The sequence below is a fragment of the Meles meles genome, chromosome 3 (genome assembly GCF_922984935.1).
Source record: "Meles meles chromosome 3, mMelMel3.1 paternal haplotype, whole genome shotgun sequence".
Taxonomy (NCBI): Eukaryota; Metazoa; Chordata; class Mammalia; order Carnivora; family Mustelidae; genus Meles; species Meles meles.
In genome coordinates, this window is record NC_060068.1 from 81,901,606 (window position 1) to 81,928,110 (window position 26,505).

Sequence of the window (26,505 nt, forward strand, 5' to 3'; positions counted from 1 at the left end):
ATACTAGAGATTCTTTCTGTATTTGTCTGCTTTATAAATGATTATCATAAAACTTAACTTTGTATTTTGAGTCTGGTTTACTTGGCAAAGACTTAAGAATGCAAATATAACTTTTTAACAACTATTTTTACTTTTTTTTTTTTTTATTTATGTAAGTGATCTCTACACCCAAAATGGGGCTTGAACTCATGACCCCGAGATCAAGAGTCACACACTCCTCTGACTGAGCCAGCCAGGCACCCTAGTGTATTATTCTTTGTATAAGTAATTTCATGTGATTGGTGGATTACAGCCAGTTTTCCATTTACCTGTTTGCACCATATCTGGTGACAGAGGGAAGAAGAGGGAATCAAATTTTACTTTTCCTTTACATTAATGAGTTTTAATTTTTGAGAGAAGTACAAGTCTAGCAGCTATCAGAGTAGTCAAGGATCTGTCATTTTCTCATGTACGTTGTAGAAAAACCAAGTAGTTGGAAACACAACTGGACTACATTAACTAGCAAAAGACTTCCTTATGTTTCTGGATGTTTCTCCCATTAAGGTCAAGAATTTGGTCAGTTCCTACCAGTGCGAGTTAGTTGCTAAATTGCTTACAGTAGTAATCTATACATGGTTAGTAAATTTTTTTTTTTAACACCTGAATATAGATCCTACACACTATTAGCCAGCAATTTGAGGTTTGAGGTGATACCAAGGAAAACAAAATACCAACTTTCTTTAATATTCTTAAGGTTCTGGAATAAAAATAATTGAACTTTGTAAGTTTTTGTTACCTGGAATTTTTGAAAGCTGACTTTGCCTGAGCTGACATCTGCATTTTGTACTTCCATATGATGCCTAAATACTCAATAAAGTATATCATATACTTCATACTTTTCCATATGATAAAGCATATCATATAGAAAAAAGCGAATGTCATTAATTTGTATCAGCCATGCTCTTTTATCTGGGGAAGGTCTTTATCTTTTACCAAGATAGTAAAAGAGGAATCCAAGGATTTTACATTAGGGAAAAAAAAGAAGATATTTAGGTAGATAATCATATTAACTTTGTAGCCAGTTGGGATATAGCTTAACAACATTTTATGTCGGAAAGACGGACTGGGGCACCTGTGTGGCTCAGTGGGTTGAGCCTCTGCCTTTGGCCCAGGTCATGATCTCAGGGTCCTGGGATCAAGCCCCACATCGGGCTCTCTGCTCCGCGGGGAGTCTGCTTCCCCCTCTTTCTCTGCCTTTCTCTCTGCCTACTTATGATCTCTCTCTCTCTCTGTCAAATAAAATCTTAAAAAAAAAAAAAAAAAGAAAGACAGGGACGTTTCTATAGATCAGTATGAAAAGTTTACACAGCTCAAATTAAAACAAAAATAGCAAAAGACTTGAACCGGCACTTCATAAAACAGGATATTCAAGTGGATAATAAACATATAAAAAGGTACTCTGTGCTTTTAGTCATCAGGAAAACGCAAATTTAAACCACAGGAAGTACCACCTTCTACCAGGCAGTATAACTAAAAAATAATAAGAAGAAGAAATAAAAAGAAAAAAAAGGACTTTATACGATGTGTTGATGAGGATGTGGAGCAACAGGTGTAAAGTGATACAAACACTTCGGGAAACACTTTTGCAGTATCTGCTAACACTGAACATAGTTGTCCAGATCAGATGAATATTGAAAATTCAAAAAGATCACACAAGTATTGATTGATGTCATAGGTCCATTTATTTTAATTAAGGTTTTTAGGTTACAGGGAATACAAGCCAACCCATGTTGATCTTGAGAAATGGGAATATTGCCATGAACCAAGAAAAATTATAATGCACTACTTGCAAAGAAAACAGGATCTGTGTACTTAACTCGGAGTTATCTTATTAACAAAATTCAGTTACTCTCCTATCACCTGCCTCCCCCACCTACAGTTAATGTAGCTTAGTTTCATTTTGTTCTTTTCTCTCTCTCTTAGTTCCATTTATCAATAACTTTGCTCTCCCATCCTACTCTTGGTTTCTTTTTTCTTGGTTTGTCATGACTTTTTCCTATTTGGCTTCTTTCAGCTTTAGCTCCTACTGCTAGCTGCTCGAATCTCTTGGCATTTCTCAAAGTGAATTTCTTAAGAAAATCTGATTGCCTGTTCACTCCAGGTTACTATGAATTAGCCACTCTTGGTCCATTTATAATAAATTACATATTTACTTGTGCTTAAAAGGTAAGGTGGGATTGGCAGTTATACAAATAATAATGTCTGAAAATGTATAATTTTGTATAACATTTACCAAATTTGCAGCTATTTATAATACCATATATTTGCTGACATGGCAAACAAAGGCAAAAGAAAAAAATTACATGTCCTTACTACCTACAGCCCATTGACAAGTCCTTGAAAAGGCAGAGTGACATTTCTCTAGGAAGTCAGCTGCCTCAATGTTAGTACTTTGCTAAGGGCAAAAGGTAATCTTATCTTAACATTATCCTGATCCCCCAGCATCCTATAAATCTCCTTTAATATACAGAAATTACATTGGAAACTTCCTTTATCTCTTACCCCCCAAGATACATGTTGGCAATCCTCCTCCAAGCATATGCTCCAGTGTTATACTTCTGAAGGGCCTCATGACTAAGGTTTTACTAGGCAGTGATAAATGACCTTTTCCTGACAATAGCCATCCCCCTCAACATTATGGAAACTTTGTTTCCAGAATCCCTTGGAGGCTTGTGCCTTCGGTAATCCCCTCCCAGCCTGAAGGTACATAGTCACACATCACAACCTCAGTTCAGCTCTTGCTGCCCACCAGGTTCTGTCCCTGTGCTTTAATAAAACTGCCTTTCTGCACCAAAAACATCTCAAGAGTTCCACTTGCCACTAACAATTTAGATGAATATTACTAGATGAATATTACTAGATTTTCAGCTTATTTTTCTATCCTTTATTAGTCTATAATTAGCTTACAAAATATTTCTTTAGATAGGAAAGATTTTTAAAAGATAGTTAATCTAGAGTTCAATAGCTGTCTTTTATCATTACTGTAGAAAATATTAAAATGAGGCTTTATGCTATAAAAGTCACTTTTTTACTGTGTTTGTATTTGAATTTTTATTTAATCAGGAGGAAGTATTTCTGACAATCACCAAGACAGATGGGATTCTGTTTTTTTCTGTTTGATGTACAAAAGTAATGGTGGGTAGCATGGCTTACGCATTTGACATCAGTGAAAACTATTCTCTAATTTTACTTGCTGAGTTTATTGGACATTATCTGGGAGAAAATATTTTTTTTTAAAAAATCAAAGAACACAAAACTGCTCTTTTCATCAAATCTTTTTAACTAGTAGCTTAAAAAAAAGATTTTGCTCACATGGTCTTATTGTCTGGTAAATATTCTGGGTTGATTTGGAATTGAAGGATGAAAGATAACTTTGGGTTAGAAACAGTAAGAATAGGTAGCAAAATAAATGAATATCCTACAGGTTAAAATGTTATCCTAGTTGAAAACAATTCTTGCCACTTTTCATTCACTGAAAGCCTATGACCTTGACAGATGAGATAAGATTGTCCATACGAATTCTGTCACTGTACATTTCCTAGACACTTTTTCTTTTCAGAAACATTGCTTTGATCTGTAGAGGGATAGAGGTGTAATTAGGTATTGTCATCATTTAAGTCCCTTTCTCTATTTTCCCATTGCCATTCTTTAGTTCTGGCCACTGAGTGACTTGTTTGGATAAATTCTCCAGCTTTCTAACTAAAATCCTTTCTCGTATAGCCAGAGTAATTCTTTAAAAATAGATACCTGATTCTTTATTTCCGGTTTTAAATCCTGTTTGGCTTCCTATTTCCCATAGGATCAAGTCCATATTTTGCTTATAAGGTACTTTAGAAGGAGAAATAGTATTACACTAAACTCCTGTCATATTCATTTACTATCCATTATTTAAAATGTGTTACATCAGGATTGCTCTAATGGTAGTCTTTTGTTCTAACATATGTCTGTTGTAAGGAGATGTTACGTGTTTTGAAACAGTGGAACTTAAAGAAATAGACAAGGAAATAAAAAGTGTGCCTCATAGTGAAGAAATCTTTAATACTTTCTAGTATTTATAAGTGCTTGATAAATGTTAAATACTGTATTCCCCCCTTACCCCTAACATAGGCAGGATATTCCTTTATATTACTACTCTAGAAACACTTTGTAGGGGGAAATAAATTTTAAAAAAGCTAGTAGCAAATGTAACAAAGTATCTGTACTACTCTTTTAACTTACTTTATGGTTTGCCCCCTAAAAAACAAGCCAATGCCTATTTTCTTTCAGAAGAAAGTTCTGTAAGCATGGGATAAAAAAGTCATAATTCTATTCCTTTTATCTAATTGCAAGGAGGGGACAGTGGCAAAACTTACTATTTTTTTGATATTGTTAAAACTTACTATTTTAGTTATTATTGCTTTTTGGGTGCCCTCAAATGTTCCAGAAATTGAAAAAACAGGTTTTACAATGTTTAAGGAGTATTTACAGGTTTGTTGAAATGTAAGATTGTAATTAACAAGGAAACGGAACCATAAATTCTTCTCCACAAAGATCCTAAAAGAAATATAGGCACATAGAACTGTGGTCAGCAGGGGCACCTGTGTGGCTCAGTGGGTTAAAGCCTCTGCCTTTGGCTCAGGTCATGATCCCAGGGTCCTGGGATCGAGCCCCACAACTAGCCTCACATTGGCTCTCTGCTCAGCAGGGAGCCTGCGTCCTCCTCTGTCTCTCTGCCTACTTGTGTGATCTCTGTCTGTCAAATAAATAAATAAAATCGTAAAAAAAAAATCGTGGTCAGCGGATGAACATTCTTTATTATTCTGGGACCTTGGCCCCAAACCTAAAATTACTAAAAAAGGTATGTATTCCTTTCTTAGGGGATTGGGGGGGGTGGGAATTGAGAGCTATATCAAACATGAAAAAATAACCATAACTTATTACTGTGTGGAAGAAAAGCTACAAAACAGTATAATATCATTTATGTACAAATGTAAGGCCGTACATGCAAAGAAATATATGGAAGAGGGAACATTGGTCATTTCTAAATGGCCCAAATTTTCATTTTCTTTTTTTTAGTTTTCAGTATTATTTATATTGCTTGAAATATTTACAGTAAACATATATCACTTCTACAAAAATGAAAACAAAAAGTCACAGAATACATTTTTAATCTACCTCACTTAAAAAGGGTCAAAAAACTAATAATACTGTAAAGTTACAGTGAAACAAAGACCTTCATATTCTGCACATGAAATGTATATCAGTGCAGTCTTTTTGGAAAGTACTTGACAAGATATATCAGAAGTGCTCATACCCTTAAACCTAGCAATCTACTTCTGGAAACTATCATAAAAATACAACTAACCTGCAGAAAAATGCTTTATGTAGGAAGACAATAGATACTAAATACAAAGACCAGAAAAATATACAGGCCTAATAATATGCCTAATAAATACCAGAATTATAATATAATAGAACACTAACAAAACTATATTGTAAGGAGAAAATTATATTAGATGGAAAGGAAAACAGGATATAAACTTTATGTCAGGGGCATCTGGGTGGTTCATTCGGTTAAGCATCTGCCCTCGGGTTACGTCGTGATCCCGGGGTCCTGGCATTAGGTTGGGGGGGTGCTGCTTGGCGGGGAGTCTGCTTCTCCCTCTCCCTCTACTGCTCCCTCTCCCTCTACTGCTCCCTCTGCTTGTGCTCACTCTCTGTCAAATAAATAACTAAAATCTTTAAAAAAGAAATGAATTTTATCTTAATAAGCTTTTGAGGGGAAAATGTACAGAGGATAAGGAAATATACCAGAGTGAAGAATAACTCTCAGTTGAAAAGATTGAAGGTAGTTTTGTGCTTTTTTCCTTACACAAGCAGATACTACTTTTAAAAACTAGAGTGGGAGTGGGGCAATAATATCTAATCAGGAGAACTATTCTCGGGATTAGTTTTAAAAAGAGATTTGAAAGAAGTAGAAGCAAAGTCTCTGGATGTTGGACCAGTATAGCATAATGATTAACATCATGGGCACTTGAATCTGGAATTAAATCCTGGCTCCCTTACTTACCTGTTCTGTGACACCAAAGACATTAAATCAAATCACCTGTAAAATGAGTATAATAATAGTACCTATTTCACATAGGCTGTTACAAGAATTAAGTGAGATAATGCACTTAAAGTGTTGTCATCATGCCTGGTACAAAGTAAATATCCCAAGTTTAGCTTTTATAGTTGTTGTTACAGTGTATTCAGGTGGCTTTCTAGAATTAATATATAAAACATTTTTTTTTAGAAAATTACTCAGCCCTCATCAACTCTCCTCTCAGAGCAAAATAGAAAAGATCTCTCTATCCCTTGGTATTTGTTTTCTAAAACTAAGGTGGAAAAAATGTTGAATAGACTGTCTTTATACTGCTTCATTTGAGAGTTAATCTAGTTATTTCTCACCTCCATTTTAATGTCACAGAAAAAAGATAGTTGGACCTCCAGAATCCCTTAAAGGAGGGAGGAATTTTTTTTAAAAGATAAGTCTAAATTTCAAAGTGTCAAAGTTCTTTAGAATCATCTTTTGTGTCACTGATTGTGTCAAAAAGCTTTTAGTACAGAGGAAGTACTTGGTAGCTTACTAATTTCCTTTTAGCTACAAGGATGTATTATGGAATCCAAAGCCCTAAATTTTAAGTGCAAGATCGGCAGCTCTGAAGTCAAGAAAAGAGTGGGGGTAGCTGTTGTTACTTTCTACTACTTCTGTACTATGTTGTATTTGGGCATTTTTGTAGTACTTTTCATTGTAATAGGTAGGCAGTGTCTCATTTCCTATTTTAACATTCTTTTAACACTTAACTAGGGTATGTGAGAAGGCCCTGTTTAACTCCTCCAGCTTCACATCTCACTACAGCACTTGGCCTATTTAGATATATCTGTAAAGGAAACCTCATCTCATGTTCCAGGAGAAGAAAATGCAAAATAAATAACCAAGTTCCATAAATGACCTTTAAATTATCTTATTGATACTGGGTTTTAAATTATGATATAAAAAGGACTGGGATCTGAAAAGAAAAGAATATTTCTGGGACTAATCTGAGCAAATGTTCTATTTTCTAGTATTATTTGAAAAAAATATTCTACTCAGTGAAGTGCTGTTAAGATTTAGGCAGTTAGAATATGGTAAAATTCTAAGACCATTTTCTTAAATATATTTTAAATTTTCTTTGATTGATGAGGTGATATAATTTCTGGAAATTACTCTGAGTTGACCTTCTCCTCATAGGGTATATTATTATCAATGAGTTGTGTTTTATCTTTCCATCCAGTGCAATAAAGGACTGCCTTACATTTTGCCCCCACTGCATATGTACATTTTTTATCCTATGTTTAGGTATTTAGGTTTAGTGCAGAGAATCACAGCCCTATACTACCCATATCATTTTAAAGATAAGAAAATTAAGCCCAAGAAGGTAGTGACTGACTTGTAAAGGTTTTAGTAGGTACTAGAACCTTCTCTTTTATTCTTGGGTTCTTGCAGTTTTAGAGGCTGCTGCTGGGTTGGGTGGGGGGGTGTTGTCCGTAAGTATTTAAAAGGCTAAATAGATGAGATTTTAATGTTTATGAGCATGAAATTACTATGCCAAATTTTCTTATCTCAAATAATATGTTTGTTTACTTAGACAAAAATAAAATTGTTGCCACTGCAACTTTTATGATATTTTAAATCACAGTTATATTGATTAAATAGTGTCTCACTTCTCATGTGGTTTGCTTTAAAACAATAATGTAAGATCTATGAATGTTCACAGCTTAGCAAGCTTATATGGTTTTATTATGGGTTTCAGAATTTTTATTTCTGAAAAATGCTCCATTGTTTTTATGTTAGCATTTAATCTTGTATATTCTCTCTTTCCATAGTTAAAATAGAGACAGTGCAGTTGGGGGCAGAGGGAACTAGATGATTCTTGACACCATAAGGAAGTTACTTCATTTCTGTCTTAATTTCTTTGCTGTGTTTATTACTGGAGAGTGTTGTTAGGAAAAAGAATAAGCTTTTCAAAAGATGGATGCTATTAAAATAAGTCAGCCTTTTTTTTTTTTTTTTTTAATTTTTTTTTTCCCTTTTTATTTATTTATTTTTTTTTTCAGCGTAACAGTATTCATTCTTTTTGCACAACACCCAGTGCTCCATGCAAAACGTGCCCTCCCCATCACCCACCACCTGTTCCCCCAACCTCCCACCCCTGACCCTTCAAAACCCTCAGGTTGTTTTTCAGAGTCCATAGTCTCTTATGGTTCGCCTCCCCTCCCCAATGTCCATAGCCCGCTCCCCCTCTCCCAATCCCACCTCCCCCAAGCAACCCCCAGTTTGTTTTGTGAGATTAAGAGTCATTTATGGTTTGTCTCCCTCCCAATCCCATCTTGTTTCATTTATTCTTCTCCTATCCCCCTACCCCATAAGTCAGCCTTTTTGCTATATTTTTTAACCACTGCCTTTAGAGTGTAGATGGAATGATGAACAGATTTTATAAAATGATAACATATGAGTTTCTCTCACATGATTAAGCCAAAATTCAAAATTTAGTTGTGACTTTGAGGAAGTTTTCTTTTCAAAGCCGTTCTTAGGTATTTCTGTGTTTTATTAAACTTGTAACCTTGAACTTATATGATTTAATTTATCTTGATTTTTTTCACAAAAAGTCATATGCGAAAAGGTACACATGAAGGAATTGGTCTAGAGGTTACTATTGTATTTTGACCAGTAGTAACGTTCGTATCAGTTTACAGATACTTGGAAAATGCTTCTGATCCCCTCTAGTGGCCAAAAGATTGTGGGTTTTTTTTGTTGTTGTGGGATTGTTTGTTAGTTTTAATAAAAAGGAATATTATAATAAAGATGTGGTCTTGTAGTATTTAAAAGTAGTAAACCTTGTTCTATATAGGATGTGTACAAGTAAGTGTTTCACTGAACAAAAATAGCATTCTGTGTTTATGCAGAACATGTTCAGGAATCTGGTTTAGAAACACACATTGGGAAAGAAGGATATTTTTGCAAAGCACTCTATGAGGAACTTTAAGCAGATATATTGAAAGGGAAGGATATTCCTATAGTAACTGTATTTGAGTTTTGCATTATTAATTTTAGATAGAATTTTGTGTTTTCAAAATATATGATGGTAATTACACGTTTTAAGTAAGTTCAACTTCTTTTTTCTTGTGGGACAGTGAGTTGAATTAAGAAAAAGCCAGCATACCTTTGAAGTATTAGTCCCAAAATCATACTAATGAGGTTTTGAAAGCATGTTACAATTTTTAAGAACACTGAACAGAATATCAGTTGTGACAATAAAGTAATTTTTTCCCCTTTCTATCCTTGCTGACCTCATCCCACTTTGCCTTCAAAAAGCATACCTTATTAATTCAGGATGAGTATTGTTGCCTTCAAAGTGAACCTCTTGGGAAGCCAAAAGAGATGTCAGGAACATTGCCCCTTTTCAGAATAGTTTTTGTAACTTTTCTTTTAGATGAGGCACCTGGGTGGCTCAGTCGTTTAGTGGCTGCCTTCGGCTCAGGTCATGATCTCAGCCTGCTGGTATTGAGCCCTGCTTCCCATGGGGCTCCCTGCTCAGCAGGAAGCCTGCTTTTCCCTCTCCCGCTCCCCCTGTGTTTTCTCTCTCTCTCTTTCTCTCTCTCGCTGTGTCTCTTTCTTGTCACATAAATAAATAAAATTTAATATATATATATATATATTTTTAGCACCTATGACCAAATGTTTTTAAAATGTTGATATCTTGGTTGATAGATTAGATTTTTTTTGTTTTTAGAGAAACCTAAAACAAGCCACGTTATGTGAATAAGAAAAGCAGTCAAGCTTAATTATGTAGTTTGAAGATACTTCTTTAAAGTAATGAGAGTATTCTTTAATTTTTATTCTGTGACTCCCAAAAATTACTAGATCCATTTTGTGGCTGTGTCATAAAATTACTCTCTGTGTGTGGTAATGCCATCAAGAATGTTTTATGCAATGTCAGTATCATTGGCACAATTACAGACATTTCCAGAATGACTAGATTTTATTTTTTTATTTTATTTTTTTAAGATTTTATTTATTTATGTGACAGACAGAGATTACAAGTAGGCAGAGAGGCAGGCTGCTGAGCAGAGAGCCTATGCAGGCCTTGATGCCAGGACCCCGAGACCATGACCTGAGCTGAAGGCAGAGGCAGGCACCCCCAGAATGACTAGATTTTAAGCAGTAAAGATACATATGTGATATACATTTATCAAGTATACATATGTACATATATATAACAAATATACATATATTTGTTAAACATTTATTTGTATTTAAGTTACCTTAGTGTACTTGTTGACTGAAATAGTGTGACAACTGAATCTCCATTTAAATTGAATAATAATATTTATTATTATTATTATTAAATAATAATTTAAATGGAATAATAGTGCAAGTGCTTATAGTTTATTTCTTTTTCCTTGGAATGATTTTTTATGCTTCATAATGGAATTTATTTAAGTGAAACTTTATTAGAGGTAGATATGCAATTACACTAAACTCTCAATCTCCACATTCAGTTAAGAGCCATTACTTTAAATGTACGACACTATCAATTATTGCTGTAGTAAAGTCTTTTTTCTATCATCTCGAGGAAATACTGCTTGTCTTGAAATAGTGGAACCTGAAAAAATAGACGAGGAAATAAGTATGTTTTATGGTGAAGAAAACTTTAAAAAACCTGGTATTTCTGTTTTGTTTCAAGATCTTAAAAGATCTTCTAAAAAAAGTGGTTTTTACTTCCTCCAAGACTCATTGACAAAAAGCAACTAGATGAAGAGTGTAGATTTATTTGGATTTAAATTTCAGATTGATTTTGAATCTTGTAAATACTTAGAATCTATTTTAATACTGTAAAAATTTTACTGTAAATTAGAGGATGGTTCTGTATTTAAATAGGCAGTTCAGATTAATTTCTGTTTAGAAATGAATGACATATAGGTGTCTAAGATAAGTGACTGAAGAAGTACCTTATGTTTTTTAGTCTGTTACAGATAGATTCTTTTTTTTTTTCTTAAAGATTTTATTTATTTATTTGACAGACAGAGATCACAAGTAGGCAGAGAGGCAGGCAGAGAGAGAGAGGAGGAAGCAGGCTTTCCGCAGAGCAGAGAGCCCAATGCGGGGCTCCATCCCGGGACCCCAGAATCATGACCTGAGCCGAAGGCAGAGGCTTTAGCCCACTGAGCCACCCAGGTGCCCCTCTACTGTTAGTTTTAAAAACAACTATTTTTTTTTTTTTAAGATTTTTATTTATTTATTTGACAGAGAGAGATACAAGTAGGCAGAGAGGCAGGCAGAGAGAGTGAGAGGGAAGCAGGCTCCCTGCCGAGCAGAGAGCCCGATGCGGGACTCGATCCCAGGACCCTGAGATCATGACCTGAGCCGAAGGCAGCGGCTTAAACCACTGAGCCACCCAGGCGCCCTAAAAACAACTATTAATAACTTTATTTCAGTCACTAAACTTAAGAGATAAAATAATAGCTAATCATTTTTGGTATCACACCTCGTAACAACAATTAGGAGTTTTTCTTAGCTTACTTGATTATCAGGGTTAAGATTAGGAATCATTAAAATTAAGTACAATGTATTATAGAAACTATTTCCACTCACATTTTACATCCTCTGTGTTCTAGTTCCTGAAATCCATTACATTTCCTATACAGCTGTTGGTTTACCCAAGACATCGTTCTTTTTTTTCCCTTTTCAAATTTTTAATTTAAATTCTAGTTAGTTAACATATGGTGCAATATTTGTTTCAGGAATAAAATGCAGTTATTCATCACTTGCATACAACACCCACTGCTCGTCACAAGTGCCCTCCTTAACACCCATCACCCATCTAACCCATCCCCTACCCACCTCCCTCCATCAGCCCTCATTTTGTTCTCTATTGTTAAGAGTCTCTTACGGTTTATTTCCCTTTCTTTGTTCCCGCCTCCTATATGTTCATCTGTTTTGTTTCTTAAATTTCACATCTGAGTGAAACCATATGATATGTCTTTCTCTGACTTATTTCACTTAGCATATACAATCTAGCTCTATCCCTATCACTGCAAATGCATGATCTCATTCTTTTTGATGGCTAAGTAATATTCCTGTGTGTGTGTGCGCTCACGCGCGCATGCACACACACATGCGACACACCCCATGCAAGGCTCCATCCCATGACCTCAAATTGAGATCATGACCTGAGTCGAAATCAGACACTTAACTGACTGAGCCACCTAGGCACCCTGAAATTGGAAGCTTTATTTCTGCCATGAACTGTTGAAGTGACTACAAAAATTTTAAAAAGGTACAGTCTTCTAGAAGATCCAGCTCTGGTTGTAATTACAAAATGTAAGCTGCAATAGTTGAGTGGTAAATGCCATAATCATGACATAGAATGGTTGAGAGTATGGAGACAAGTTACCTGGTAGAAAAGAAAGGCTTCACTGAGACAGTCTTATATTTGAGCTGTGTCAGAGTAAGTGACTAACCTATTAAAAAATACTACTGAAAGGTTTTTTGTTATCTTTTTAGCCTTATTTTGTCCCAATTTTTTTTATTGTGGTAAAATATGCATAGCAATGTCATTTTAGCCATGTGTTAAGTGTACAGTTCTTGTGACATGGAGTACACTCATGTTGAACATCACCATTCATATCCAGAATTTTTTCATTTTCTGCAACAGAAACCCTGTGCCTGTTAAATTCCATCTCATTTCCCCCTCCCTCTAGTCCCTGGTAACCACTCCTACTTCATCCTTATGAATTCGCCTACTCTAGGTAGTTTTCCTGTTATCAAACACTTTCAGCCCACTAGCCCAACATGTAGTTGTTATTCAGTATATTTCTAAATTAAATGGCAGTTAGGAATGGAAAGGCATTATTTATGCCAGTGGCATGCTTATATTTCTTGCATGGACCCAAACTGCTAATTATTGTCAGTAATGAATAACCTTGTTGATTTGTAGGAAATCTTTTGTTTTCTCCTAAGTGTTTTTTCCAGTTTTATTGCTATATAATTGACATATAACATTGTATTAAGGTATACAACATAATGATACATCAAATCATATATTGTGAAATGATTACGATGATAATTTTAGTTAACATCCATCACCTCACATAGTTATAACTTTTGTTCTTGTGATGATTAAGTACTTTTTGCTTAGCTTTTTTTCACGTAGTTTACTTTCATTTTTAGACTGAATCTGGGTATGGGTCTGAATCCAGCTTACGTCGGCATGGCTCTATGGTGTCACTGGTGTCTGGAGCAAGTGGCTATTCTGCAACATCCACCTCTTCATTCAAGGTTTGTGGTCCTGTATGCTTTAAGGCAGCATAAATTGAGTTTAGGACTGAATGTTTGAAAAGAACTTATTTGATAGTTTTTTGAAGGAATTTTCTACAATGTAATTTATTTGATGTTGTTACAGAATCATTTTTATGGGGCAAATTCATGATTCTTACAAATATAAAATGAACATACCAGATTTTATTCATTAATGAGTTAAGATATAAAGAAAAAAATTGGTTCAAGGGAGAATATATTGAAATGATTTTGCTAATATATGCAAAGCTGGTCAGTATTCAGAGATTAGTAACTAAATATATCCACTGGGCAAAGTTCATTTGCACCTCTATGGACATGAATCATTTACATTACTCTGTTTTCTACTACTTAAAGAGTTGTAAAATAGCTGCAGTGCAATGAAGTCAGAGTTCTGTATGAACAACACCTTCTCTTAAAAGTTCTGTAGATGACATTCACCATTCTTTTGAAAGGTTTTGAAAGGTTACCCAGTAAGATGTTTGCCCAATCAAAGTCTTTTGCAGTTTTTCCTCACAGTGTTTAATTCGAAAATATTAAATGTTATATTAGCAAATTGCCAGACTTACTGCTGTCTTACTTCCTTCAAGCTAATCACTGTCAAGCCACTAATTATTCATGTTCAGGCCTCTTCCCTATTCTATTGACCTGACGACTGACCTATTCCCTCAGTAATAAAATGTATACCTTAAAATGTGATGAAATTTCATAGGAGTAAATCAGTTCCAGTTTTGTTAACTTGGATTACATGCCCCCCTTTATGTGTTTTTCAGAAAGGCCACAGTTTACGTGAAAAATTGGCTGAAATGGAAACTTTTAGAGATATCCTATGTAGACAAGTTGATACTTTACAGAAGTACTTTGATGCCTGTGCTGATGCTGTCTCCAAGGATGAACTTCAAAGGGATAAAGGTTAATTAGGCTATTACCACTATTTTTACTTGGAGAATGAATGGATTTAAAGCCTCTTGATCTTAAAGGGTAATGTCTTTAAGTGATAAAGGTAATTATAGTCACTTTTGCTGAAAACTCCCAATGTAACAGATTTCAGTGTCCATATAACTTGGATACTTTAATAATGCATCCTAAGTAATCTGATCCCCACATACCAGATATGATTGAAGATTTTAAAGTGATTTTTAAACTCTTTATCCATTAAAAAATATATCTATCATCTTGGTAACATGGGGCATTTCACATGATCATGTCTAATAAATTTGCCCCATGGGGCACCCAACTTGTTCGTTCAGTAGAGCATATGACTCTTGGTCTCAGGGTCGTGAGTTCAAGCCCCGCATTTGGGCCTAGAGCTAATTTTAAAATATATATGTGTGTGTGTGTGTGTGTGTGTGTGTGTGTGTGTGTGTATCTGCATTGTGAGTCTTAGAAACATGTTTATGTTAAGTCCTCCAAATCTGAAATCATTTCATCTTTTTATTCCTCTCTCTTCCTTCTCTTCATTTTTCTCTTCACTTCTCTCTCTCTCCCCATCCCTACCTCATAGAAGGAACCAATAATGGAGCTACATAGAGATTTAAAAATAATATTTAGTGAACTTTTTTTATTTAAGAGAGATGATCTTTGTTTAAGGTACTCATAATGTGAGTTTTTAAGTTATTTTTTTCTGTTTTAGCAATAAAAAATAGTTATTTGTTATGAAGGCAAAAATGAACTACTCATAGCAGTATTACAAAATAGCACTAAGTTCATTCCCAATAAAACTAGCTTATTTGACATGGTTTCATTTCTTGGTTTTATTGAATGTGTTTGATCTGAGTTCAGATTCTTTTGGTCCTCTCTCTTCTTTTTCCTCCTTTTGCCTTCTGGATTGAGTCTTTTTAAAATAATTTGTTATGTCCTTTGTTGGCTTTTTGGTTATAATCCTTTTTATTTTAGTGGCTCCTTTAGGATTTATAGTATGTATATTTAACTTATCATAGTCTACCTTCAGGTAACATACCTTTTACAACATAGTATAAGAACCTTACAAATATGTGTTTTAATTTTTCCCCACTACTGAGGCAAGAGTCTTCAGTGTTCCTAACCAGTACGCTATGAATTACGAGGTTTTCCAATTTGTGTTGTGGGAACAGGAACTTTTCCCCGTACTATGTAGGTTTTTGATACCGTCCCTGAATTTTTTCATATGGTTCTTTCCCTGACCTTTATAGTTCCTTCACTTGTATGTGCTAACAGTACTGTACTGAATTCTCAAGGGGATCATCTGCTGATTTCTGGAATTCTTTCTCTGTATTGGTCTCTCCTCTGTAGTTCTCTGTCAACTCTAGTTGCCTTTGTCTTTCTGTACTGTCATCTACTCCTCACCTTAGAGAGTCTCCAAGACTCCTCCTTATTCTACCACTTAGAAAGTCTCCTGAGACAGTAACCTAGAGCAATCATAGGGCTCATGTTATTTGTTTTCTGACTCAGGAATCCCTGTCCTTTGTTACTTAATATCCAATGTCTTGAAAACCTCTGTTTCATGTAGTTTTTCCTGTTTTTTAGTTTCATGCTAGAGGATAAGCATATTTATTCTACCTTGATCAGAAACAGAAGCCCAGGGGTGCCTGGTGGCTCAGTGGGTTAAGCCTCTGCCTTCAGCTCAGGTCATGGTCTCAGGGTCCTGGGATCGAGCCCCACATCGGGCTCTCTTCTCCACAGGGAGCCTACTTCCCCCTCTCTCTCTGCCTGCCTCTCTGCCTACCTGTGGTCTCTGTCTGTCAAATAAATGAATAAAATCTTAAAAAAAAAAAAAGAAAGAAAGAAACAGAAGCCCATATTCCTCTTTAAATACTTAATTTTATCTAAATTAAATAGCCATGAAGTTCTTTATATTTGATATACTTTAAGTTTTAGGCTCTTTAACATTTGATATTTATTTCTCTAAAAATAAAGACAGTCTAACTTCTCTTTTTCCTTCATTAAGACAGATGTGTATTCCTTTTTAATCAAAGTAAACACTATATACAACATCATTTGCTTGTAGATAGCCTTTTAAACCAAAACAGGATATATATACAGAATTGATTTATTTTTAAATGATCACGTCAATAGTATAAAACATGTCAAGGGCAACAGTGATAGTGGAAGGAGCAGAATTTGGGATGCAGTGATAACCAGGTTGTATAGAAGTTTTGAAAAATAATTTTAAACTATTCATGTTTGAATAAATAGCATCAGTGGTAGACTAATATATTAGTTTGCTAGGGCTCCTGTCACAAAATACTACGGACTAGGTGGCTTAAACAACAGAAGTTTATTTTTTCATAGATCTGGAGGCTAGAAGTCTGAGATAAGCTGTTACCAAAGTTAGTTTCTTCTGAGGGCCATGAGGGAAGGATCTCATTTAGGTCTCTCTCCTTGGCTGTCTTTTCCCCTTTGTCTTCATATCATCTTCTTTCTGTAAGTGCCTGTGTTTAAGTTTCCTTCTCTTATAAGGACACTGATCATGTTGGATTAGGACCCACTCTGATGACCTCATTTTAACTTGATTACCTCTGTAAAGACCCTGTATCCAGATGGGAGTCAAATTCAGAGGTGCTTTTGAAAATACATATTGGATAAAGATGAAATAAGGACATAGACTGTAATTTCCTACTTTGATGATCAGAGTTGATGAACTGAGTCCAAGGATCTTTCATGAAATTATCAATACTAAGTCTGTGATTGGATGGATTCACTGCGATGGATTATAGGTAGTGAATTCATCTACTTCTGTCTGTTTAGCCTTCATGCTAACTTGATAAGTGATTAATCCACTACCTTTACTCTATATTTACCTTTCCAGTGAACTTTAGTCTTTAATATTTTTTTTTGTTGTTGTTGTTGATAATGAGAGTACTTTACTTTCAGCCTACAGAAGTCCCTTTAATATTTCCTGTAAGACCAATTTAGTGGTGATGAACTCCTTTAACTTTTGCTTGTGTGGAAAACACTCTCTCTCCTTCAGTTCTGAATGATAAATTTCCTGGGTTGAATGTTTTTGGTTTGAAGTCTCCTTTTCTGGCTTAAAGAATTTTTAAAAAATTGCTATTCTTTTTTTTTTTTTTTTTTTTTAATTTTATTTTTTTTATTTATTTATTTGACAGAGAGAGAGATCACAAGTAGGCAGAGAGGCAGGCAGAGAGAGAGGAGGAAGCAGGCTCCCCGCGGAGCAGAGAGCCCGATGCGGGGCTCGATCCCAGGACCCTGAGATCATGACCTGAGCCGAAGGCAGCGGCTTAATCCACTGAGCCACCCAGGCGCCCCTAAAAAATTGCTATTCTTTATTAAGTGTCTTGTGGAAATAGTATAGGAAATTCTCTTTTTATTTTAGGTGTACAGTGTTTTTATATGAAATGTTTTATCAGAACTGTTAGTCAGGTACTTTGAGCCCAACCTCCCCACTAACATTCCCACACATGGCTCAGTAGTATTTAATTAACCCTTAAAATCTTAGATACATTGGGTCTACAGAAGTAGAAGAGATTATCTCTAACCTAAACTGACTGTTTAGATTTAAAGGAAGACTTGTATCACATTACAGGATAGTTTCTATTAATCTTCTTCTTCATTGTTAGTTTGATGACTTGAAGTAGATTTCTTAACATTTTTCCACATCTCTTAGCTGTAAAGTGGATATTATATCCAGCACATATGACTGTGAGAATTAAGTGAGAATATATAGATTAGCAGAACTTCAGTAAATAACAGCTTCTATTTTTAATGTGGTTCATTTGGATTATTGCAAGGATAAGGAAAGGAGGAATGATTGGGTTCAGGGATTTGTATTAGGACAGTAGTTTCAGACCTGTCAGATATCCCTTAAAGGATGGACAAAGAGTACTTGGTTGGAAAGGAAAGGGGAAGGCCACTCTTTTAGTCAGAACAGCTCTTGTTTTCATCAATTGTATGGAATAAGTGTTGAGGTAGAAAAAGAAAGTTGAAAATCCCTGTTTGGTGGTACTAGGCTGTCAGATGGTTAAAGATATGAAACCCAAAGTAGATACTAATGAGGTAAGTGAGGCACAGACCTCTCACTAGTATTTAAGAACAGTTCATCCAAATAGTATTTAGTCAAAGTCAGGATCTTATCTGATGATAAGTACTGATTTAAAAGCAGAGCAGTATGCTGTGTTAATGAATTTCTTAGAATTGATCATATGAATGGTTTCAGCATTCATAGATGTGAACAGTAGGTGTTAGTACATAATAGCAGTTTATGGTTTGAGAACTTGTTGTAGATGAGTAGCAAAATGTTTAAGTGATGAAGAAATGAAATAGCCTAGTAACTAAAAAATGGCAACACAGAACAAAAGTATTTTCCTTGGTGATTGCTACCATTTAAGGGAGGATTAAGGAACAGGAGTGAACTCTGCATCTATTGGAGAGAGAGTAGGTGAGCTAAAGTAGATGAAATGTTTGTTGGAGAACAAAATTACTCTTGATGTAGAGAGATACAGGCAAGAATTAAGACATTGATTTCATATGTGGAAAGGGAGTACCTCAAAAAGGAAGAGATAGAGGTGTCATTAAAAAGTGTGATAGTAGAGAATAAGGTTGGGGGCTAAGGTTTATAGATTTGCATTAAGAGTGGAATTCATAGGGGCGCCTGGGTGGCTCAGTGGGTTAAAGCCTCTGCCTTCCGCTCAGGTCATTATCCCAGGATCCTGGGATCGAGCCCCACATGGGGCTCTCTGCTCAACAGGGAGCCTGCTTCCTCTTCTCTCTCTCTCTGCCTCTCTGCCTACTTGTAATCTCTGTCTGTCAAATAAATAAATAAAATCTTTAAAAAAAAAAAAGCGGGATTCGTTATATAGAGGATTAAAGTATGTTAGGCAGTAGAAAAAGGGATAGTACATAGAAAAAAGTATGCAGAAGGAAAACATGGGGGATTCTGTTTTTTCTGGAATTGGGTAAGTTAAAAGGAATATCTAGGCACAGACATATTAGGATGAATGAAAACTAATATCATACCTGTAAGTCATTCTGTTTTCCCTATATATCCAGAAATAGTAAATTTAAGAACTCCCAGAGGCAAGTTACGGCATCATCTGCATGCAGGTTACTCTTTTACAGTCTTCTTCAGCCCTTGCAGGCCTCTGGTAGAATTATGGAATTGCCCACTCTAGGTAGGAAGGGATAGGAAGACTAAAAGATAAAATAATTCATAACTCAGTACTATCTCTTACACAAATGAGAATGGGTATGGTTTTTATAATAATGTATTTAAAGACATTCCACAGCATGTTTATCAGGCATACCTTAACAACCACTGAAAATACAAAGGTAAATAAGGTCTCGTACTCACAGAATCCAGAATATATTGACTCATTCGAACATAAGAATAAACTGGTTAATTCCTGTTTCCTTTCACCCTAATATCCTTCAATATATTTCATTTAGTGGTAGAAGATGATGAAGACGACTTTCCTACAACACGTTCTGATGGAGACTTCTTGCATAACGCTAATGGCAATAAGGAAAAGTGTAAGTAGTACATTTTTTCCTCTCAGCTAAATAAAGTGTTCTTTCTGAAGTTATATAATAACAAGTATATAACAAGAATAATTACCTAATTGAGCAGTTTTTTAAAAGCAGTATAACTACTGGAAAATGAAAGTTCCTTGTAGGAAAAGTCATGTAAGTAAAATACATATTCTAACATTAAATAATAAGGGCCACTCATTATCTGACAAGACTCATTCTGAATTCCATATATTGGCCCATTTTTTCCAGCAGTATTTGGTGAAATCAGTTTCTAGTACTGCAAGTTTATTTCTTGGGGGAAGCAATGTAATGGAATTTGAATGTTTACTTAGAGTATATTTCTCTCTAACGTTCTTTTCTGTCTCCACTGGTGTTATAAAGTACATAATCAGTGTTATTAAAGGAAAATTATTAAAAATAGCTCTGATTTCACAGTGCAGTTGTTTATAGACCCAGGAGCAAGGTAGTTTATTTCATATACTCACTTATTGTTGCTCTGTTTATAATGGCTAACCTATTAGATGGAATTCTGAATTGTTCATTAGAAACCTGTGATTTGCCAGTCCCGCATGGGCTCCCTGCTGGTCAGGGGAGCCTGCTTCTCCCTCTGTCTGCCCCTTCTTCTGCTTGTGCTCTCTTTGTCTCTCCCTCTCTCTCTGACAAATAAATGGAATCTTTGAAAATAAAAAAAGAAACCTGTGATTTGCAACAGTATTCATGAACCTTGAGAGCCTTATAGTAAAAGAAATAAACTACGAACAAATACTACATGGTATCACTTACATGAGGAATCTTAAACAAACGAAAGAAACAAAACCAGAAACCTGTGATTCGTAGTTAGTACTCTTCTTTTGATATAGCGTAAGAAAAAACTGGAGTAGATTTGCAAAAGAACTTTTTTTTAAAGATTTTATTCATTTATTTGACAGAGAGATCGCAAGTAAGCAGAGAGGCAGGCAGAGAGAGAGAGAGGGAGGCAGGCTCCCCGCTGAGCAGAGAGCACGATGTGGGGCTCTATCCCAGGACCCTAAGATCATGACCTGAGCTGAAGGCAGTGGCTTAACCCACTGAGCCACCCAGACACCCCTGAAACAATTTTTTAATAACAAAAATAAGATTTTATGAAAAAATAAGTTAATCTAATTGTGCTTATTTTTGCTAAAGTTATGAAAGAATGTAAAGTATAATTTATACCTATTCAGATAATTTTTCAAATTATTGTATTAATGGCATTAATTTTCTATTTCAGAGATCACAGTGGAATATTCCATTATTGATACTAAAATCTGATGCTTCTCTCCACCAACTTTATTCTTCTTTCCTTCTTCCTGTTTGTTATTTTCACTTTGGCTCTCTTTCTCCTTATGACCTGTCCCCCTCCCACTCTCGCAAAATGATAGCTTCTTACTACAAAGTGGTCCTTATAACTTGGGACTTAAATATTGACCCTTACTGAGTCATCTGGATTAACCTTTATGAAATTAGAGGATTACTTTGGAAAGAGTCTTTCAAGTTACGTTTTAATTTCACAATGTATAATCTATAAAAAGGTTTTATTTGGATATTGGAAAAATTACTGAAAAAATTGTAAAACTTGCAGTTCCAATCTTCTATACCTGGTCAGTTCCCCGACCTACATTCCCTAGAAATGAATGGAAACTTATTTTCTGGAGATAGAACCGGAGGGTTCTAGATTCAGGAATACCTGGCATAGCAAAGGATAGGTATATTGCCCTGTCGTTAAAGTGATTATGTGGAAATTTACATACTGATTGTTGAAAATTAACAGCCTCCTTGTTCTGTTTATCTCTGAGAAATCTGAGCCAGGCACTGAATGAAAGTCTATGTACTGCAGCTCCCTTGTGTTTCCAGTATACCCATCAACCTAACATATGTTTTCTGATACAAAATTAGAACAGAACTCTGTGCATGCTGAGTAACCACAAAGAAAGGACCTATAAATAGAGATTTTCTACATATACTGTGAAAAAGCTGTCTCACTACCAGATCAACCTTTGATTAAGTCCACTAATTTAAATAACCCTGCTAATGCTTACAGAGCTTCCAGTAGCTTACTCTTAAATGTGAACAGATAGCTAGATTTCCAGACACTTGAGGAAAGCCTCCAGTCTCTCTCTCTCTTTTTTTAAAGATTTTATTTATTTGTCAGAGAGAGAGAAGGATCATGCAGTAGCAGGCAGAGGCAGAGAGAGAAGCAGCCTCCCCACTGAGTAAGGAGCCAGATGCGGAACTCGATCCCAGGACCCTGAGATCATGACCTGAACCAAAGGCAGTAGCTTAACCCACTGAGCCACTCAGGTGTCCCACAGTCTCTCTTTTTTTGAAAAGAGTCTTTAAACCAAGCAACAGAGTACAGAGTTGTTAAAGTCATTTTGAGAAATCCATGGACAAGATGTTTGCATAATTTTTTAAATCATGAGTCATGTTTTAAGTACACTTGTGGAATTCACTGTTTAAAATAATTCCTTTCTTAGTGTTGATGGAAATTAATTCTTGTTAATCACCATAGATGGAAAGTATCCTGTGGTTAACCTCTAGAAATAAGTCGGAAGCTTAATAACCTGGTAAAGGGAATAAAACATGAAGTCTTTAAACCTGGTACTACTTGATCTTAGCCTAGAATTAGGGTGTCACTCATCTCTCAAATAAAGACAGGGGCTTTCTGCTGGATCAGACAAGCACCAGAAAAGGGAGAAATGATACTTCATTCTTGGGAGTAGTCATTATAATGATATTCACCATTATGGCCATCATTAAAGATGTGGTCTAGATCACATATTATGGTCGTGAATATGTTGAGTTTTTTTTTAATTTAAAACTATTATACCAACCTGATAGTAAGCTGTATGTATTGCAAGAATTGAATTAGGGGTGGCTTGTGAAAGTAGAGTAAAACTTCCTAGGTTCTAAGATAAGAAAGGCAATTAAAGTAATTTGAATTTTAGACCAGAGGAGGAATTTTTGGTTACAAATACACCTTCCTTAGTTAAAGACCTTAGGGATTTTAGATCATGGTGGAAGGACTGTTGCCTCAATCTTTTGTGAATAAATTTCTTATTTACCTCTAATGTAAATTTTCTTCTGTTGGGATGCCTAGATGGCTCATTTGGTTGGGTGGCTGCCTTTGGCTCAGGCCCTGATCCCAGGGTTAGGAAATTCACAAATGCATAGAAATTAACACACTCATACATAACCAGTGAATTAAAGACAAAAATCAGAAAGGAAATGAGAAAACACTATAAGATGAATGTAAGCAAAAATGTAATATACCAAAACAGATGGGCTGCAGCTAAAGCTGTGTGCTTAGAAGAAAAATTATAGCTGAAACACCTTTATTATAAAAGAAGAAAGAGGGTTGCCTGGGTGGTTCACATGGTTAAGCATCTGCCTTGGGTTCAGGTTGTTATTCCAGAGTCCTGGGATCAAGCCTTCCTCAGGCTCCGTACTCAGTGAAGAGTCTGCTTCTCTCTCTCCTTCTGCCTCTCCCCCACTCAGTTATTAACTCTCTCTTTCTCTCTCTCTTTCTCACATGAATAAATGTTAAAAAAAAAAAAGAGAGAGAGAGAGAGCCTCAGAAAAACAGCACAAACTATAAATTGGTTCTTTGAAAAGATATCAAAATTAATAAAATTAAAGACATCACAATTAAATTATGATGAATTAATTCATCTTGGTTCTTTGAAAGATACCAAAAATTTTTTTAAAGATTTTATTTATGGGGCTCCTGGGTGGCTCAGTTGTTAAGTGTCTGTCTTTGGTTCAGGTCATGATCCCAGGGTCTGGGATCCAGCCCCACGTCGGGCTTCCTGCTCAACGGGAAGCCTGCTTCTCCCTCTCCCACCCCCACTGCTTGTATTCCCTCTCTCACTGTCTCTCTATGTCAAATAAATAAATAAAATCTTTTAAAATAAGTCTTTAATAAAATCTTAAAAAGATTTTATTTATTTGAGAGAGCAATACAGAGATAGAGAGAGAGCACAAGTGGGGAGGAGAGGAAGAAGCAGGTTCCCTGCTGAGCAGGGAGCCTGATGTGCGGCTCCATCCCAGGACCCTGGGATTATGGCATCAGGACTATGCCTTGGGATTATGACCTGAGCCGAAGGCAGACGCTTAACTGACTGAGCCACCAAGAGACGACAATACATAAATCTTTTTAAAAGTCCCTACATAAACCCTCATTTCTTATGATTAAATTGTATTAAATGTTAGAGATGGCCACTTATGTGGATTTTTATGTCTTTTATATTTTCCACTTGTTCTCACTTAGCTATATTTTCTGACCAGTTTTCTAATTTACATCTCTTCTTATTTTATAAATAATACACAAGAACATTTAGTCATGTCAACTATATAAATGAATGACTATAGATATTATTAATTGATCTATCAAATCAAGGCATACTCTTGATGAAGCTTACAAAGAGGAAATTTAGTGTTAATGAAATGTGCATTACTCTAGGAAACATGAGCAATACCCTGTTCTTTCTTTCCACCTAATCTGTGTGCCTGTGCATTAACTGTCCACACAGAAAATTTGTACCACCAGTGACTTTTCATCCCCTTCTAGCTCAGAGACTTTTTTTCACGTGAAAATTTTTTAGCCAACTGTATCTTAGAGAAAGTGCATCGTCAGTAGGCCAGTAGTCCAAACTGATTGTTAACCCTAGTGTGATGGATATCAGTGTGATGGTCTTCAACCATGTTTCTTCTTTATCATAATAGACAGGTGAGAGATTTAAATAAATTGCCATCCTTATGTTCAGAAGGACTTACCTGCCAATATTTTTCTGTTCCCACATGTCTGTGTACCACACACACATATACAGACAGATACCCAATCTTTTTGATGTAAGGAAATGAAAAAAAAAAAAAAAACCTCACTACAGAAACTGTGGGGATTCCCCCTTAGGTTGCCTACTATTCAAAAATAGTGTGTGAGTCTTAATGAATGAAATGAAGTGTGTGAGTCTAATGAAAATGAAAGGATTTCAAATTGCTCAGTTTCTCTCAGCATTTTATTTTGACATGTTGATGAGAGTTTATAGGTTCCTTAATTTTCTGAGTTCTCATACCTTTAAAAGAGTTTTAAAGTGTATAAAGTTAAGAGTTCAACTGAAAGAACTATAAATCTGAATGGTAATCTTTGGACCATAATACTTACGAATCTAGATTTACAGGTCATTTTCTAATTTCTTCCATTTCTGCCTTTCATTGACACGGTTACAGTCACATATTTTTTTATTTCCTTGTATTACAGTGTATCATTTTCCCAGAGGAAACTGTGGCATGTCACCTTGTCTCTTTAAGAGAGTCTTCCCCACCCTTTCCCTCTTTAAAAAAGGGGTGGGGAGGAGAGGAGAAAAGAAAGACAAGAAAGAAAATAAAGTTGGTGGCGGGGTGAGGGGGTAGGCATCTGGATGGCTTGTTAAGCCTGACTGTAGCTCAGGTTATCATCTCAAGGTATGAGATGGAGCCCTGCATCAGGCTCTGCTCTGGGCACAAAGCCTGCTTAAAATTTTCTATCTCCCTCTCTGCTTCCCCTATCCTTTCTTTTTCTCTCTCCCTCCTCTAAAAAAGAAAAAAGAAAAGTAAGATACTCACTTCCTACATAATCCCTGTATCATTCTGAAAATAGTAAGTAAAGCTGAAGAGGTACATTTCTGTATTTCTAGAGTTTTTCAATAACATTTCATGTCATTCTCTCATCTTCTATATAAACTTTATATATAAAGCATATAAATTAGCTCTCAGCAGAAGAGGATACATTATTTTAGTTGTACACATTCTTTTATGCAGAACACAGATGACCTTTGATTTCTTTGCATTAATAAAAATAGTTCATAATGAAACTGCAATCTTGGTAACAGTGATAGAAAATACAGAAGTTACAAAAAAAAGAAAGAAAATACAGAAGTTACAATGATAGAAAGGGTTTTCAGAAAATATAATTAAAAATATGGTTTTTAACAGTTTTATTGAGATATAATTAACCTACAGTGAACTGCACATATTAAAAGTACATGATTTGGTCAGTTTTGATATTATCTTGAAGATACCATTATAATCAATATCATTATCCATCTCTCTCACTCTCAGAAGTTTGCTCCATCCCTTTTATCATCCCTCCTCTCTCTGTTCCCAAACAACCACTCCGATCTTTTCTGTCACTATAGGTTAGTTTGTATGTTCTCAAGTTTAATATAAAGGACTCATGCAGTATATGGGGGGAGGGGGTTGGCCTGGTTTCTTTCTTAGAGATTCATCATGTTATTGTTTGTATTAGTATTTGATTTCTTTTCATTGCTAAGTAGTATTTCCTTATTTTGATACAACACAATTTGCTTATCCTTTCCTCTTTTGATGGACATTTGGGTTGTTTATAGTATTTGGCTTTTACAAATAATGCTGTGAGTGTTTGTGTGCAGTGTTTTTATGGACATATATTTTATTTGAGGTCATTAGTCAGTAGTGGTGGTTTTTCACCACCAAGGGGGACGCCTGGGTGGCTCAGTTGATTAAGCCCTGCCTTTGATTAAGGTCATGATCCCAGAGTCCCAGGATAGGGTCCCGCATCAGCCTCCCAGGTCAGCAGGGAGTCTACTTCTCCCTCTGACCCT

At 35.5% G+C, this 26,505-nt stretch overlaps 1 protein-coding gene across 2 annotated transcripts in view; it reads left to right on the plus strand.

Annotated features, from left to right (window-relative positions):
• The window catches only part of CERT1 (ceramide transporter 1), a 108,503-nt gene that overhangs the window by 42,399 nt on the left and 39,599 nt on the right, over positions 1 to 26,505 (plus strand). For both annotated transcript variants that reach the window (XM_045999339.1, XM_045999338.1), the window contains exons 4-6: positions 13,274 to 13,381; positions 14,173 to 14,311; positions 19,784 to 19,867. In XM_045999339.1, the coding sequence (XP_045855295.1) occupies positions 13,274 to 13,381; positions 14,173 to 14,311; positions 19,784 to 19,867 (331 nt within the window). The remainder of the gene's footprint in view (positions 1 to 13,273; positions 13,382 to 14,172; positions 14,312 to 19,783; positions 19,868 to 26,505) is intronic.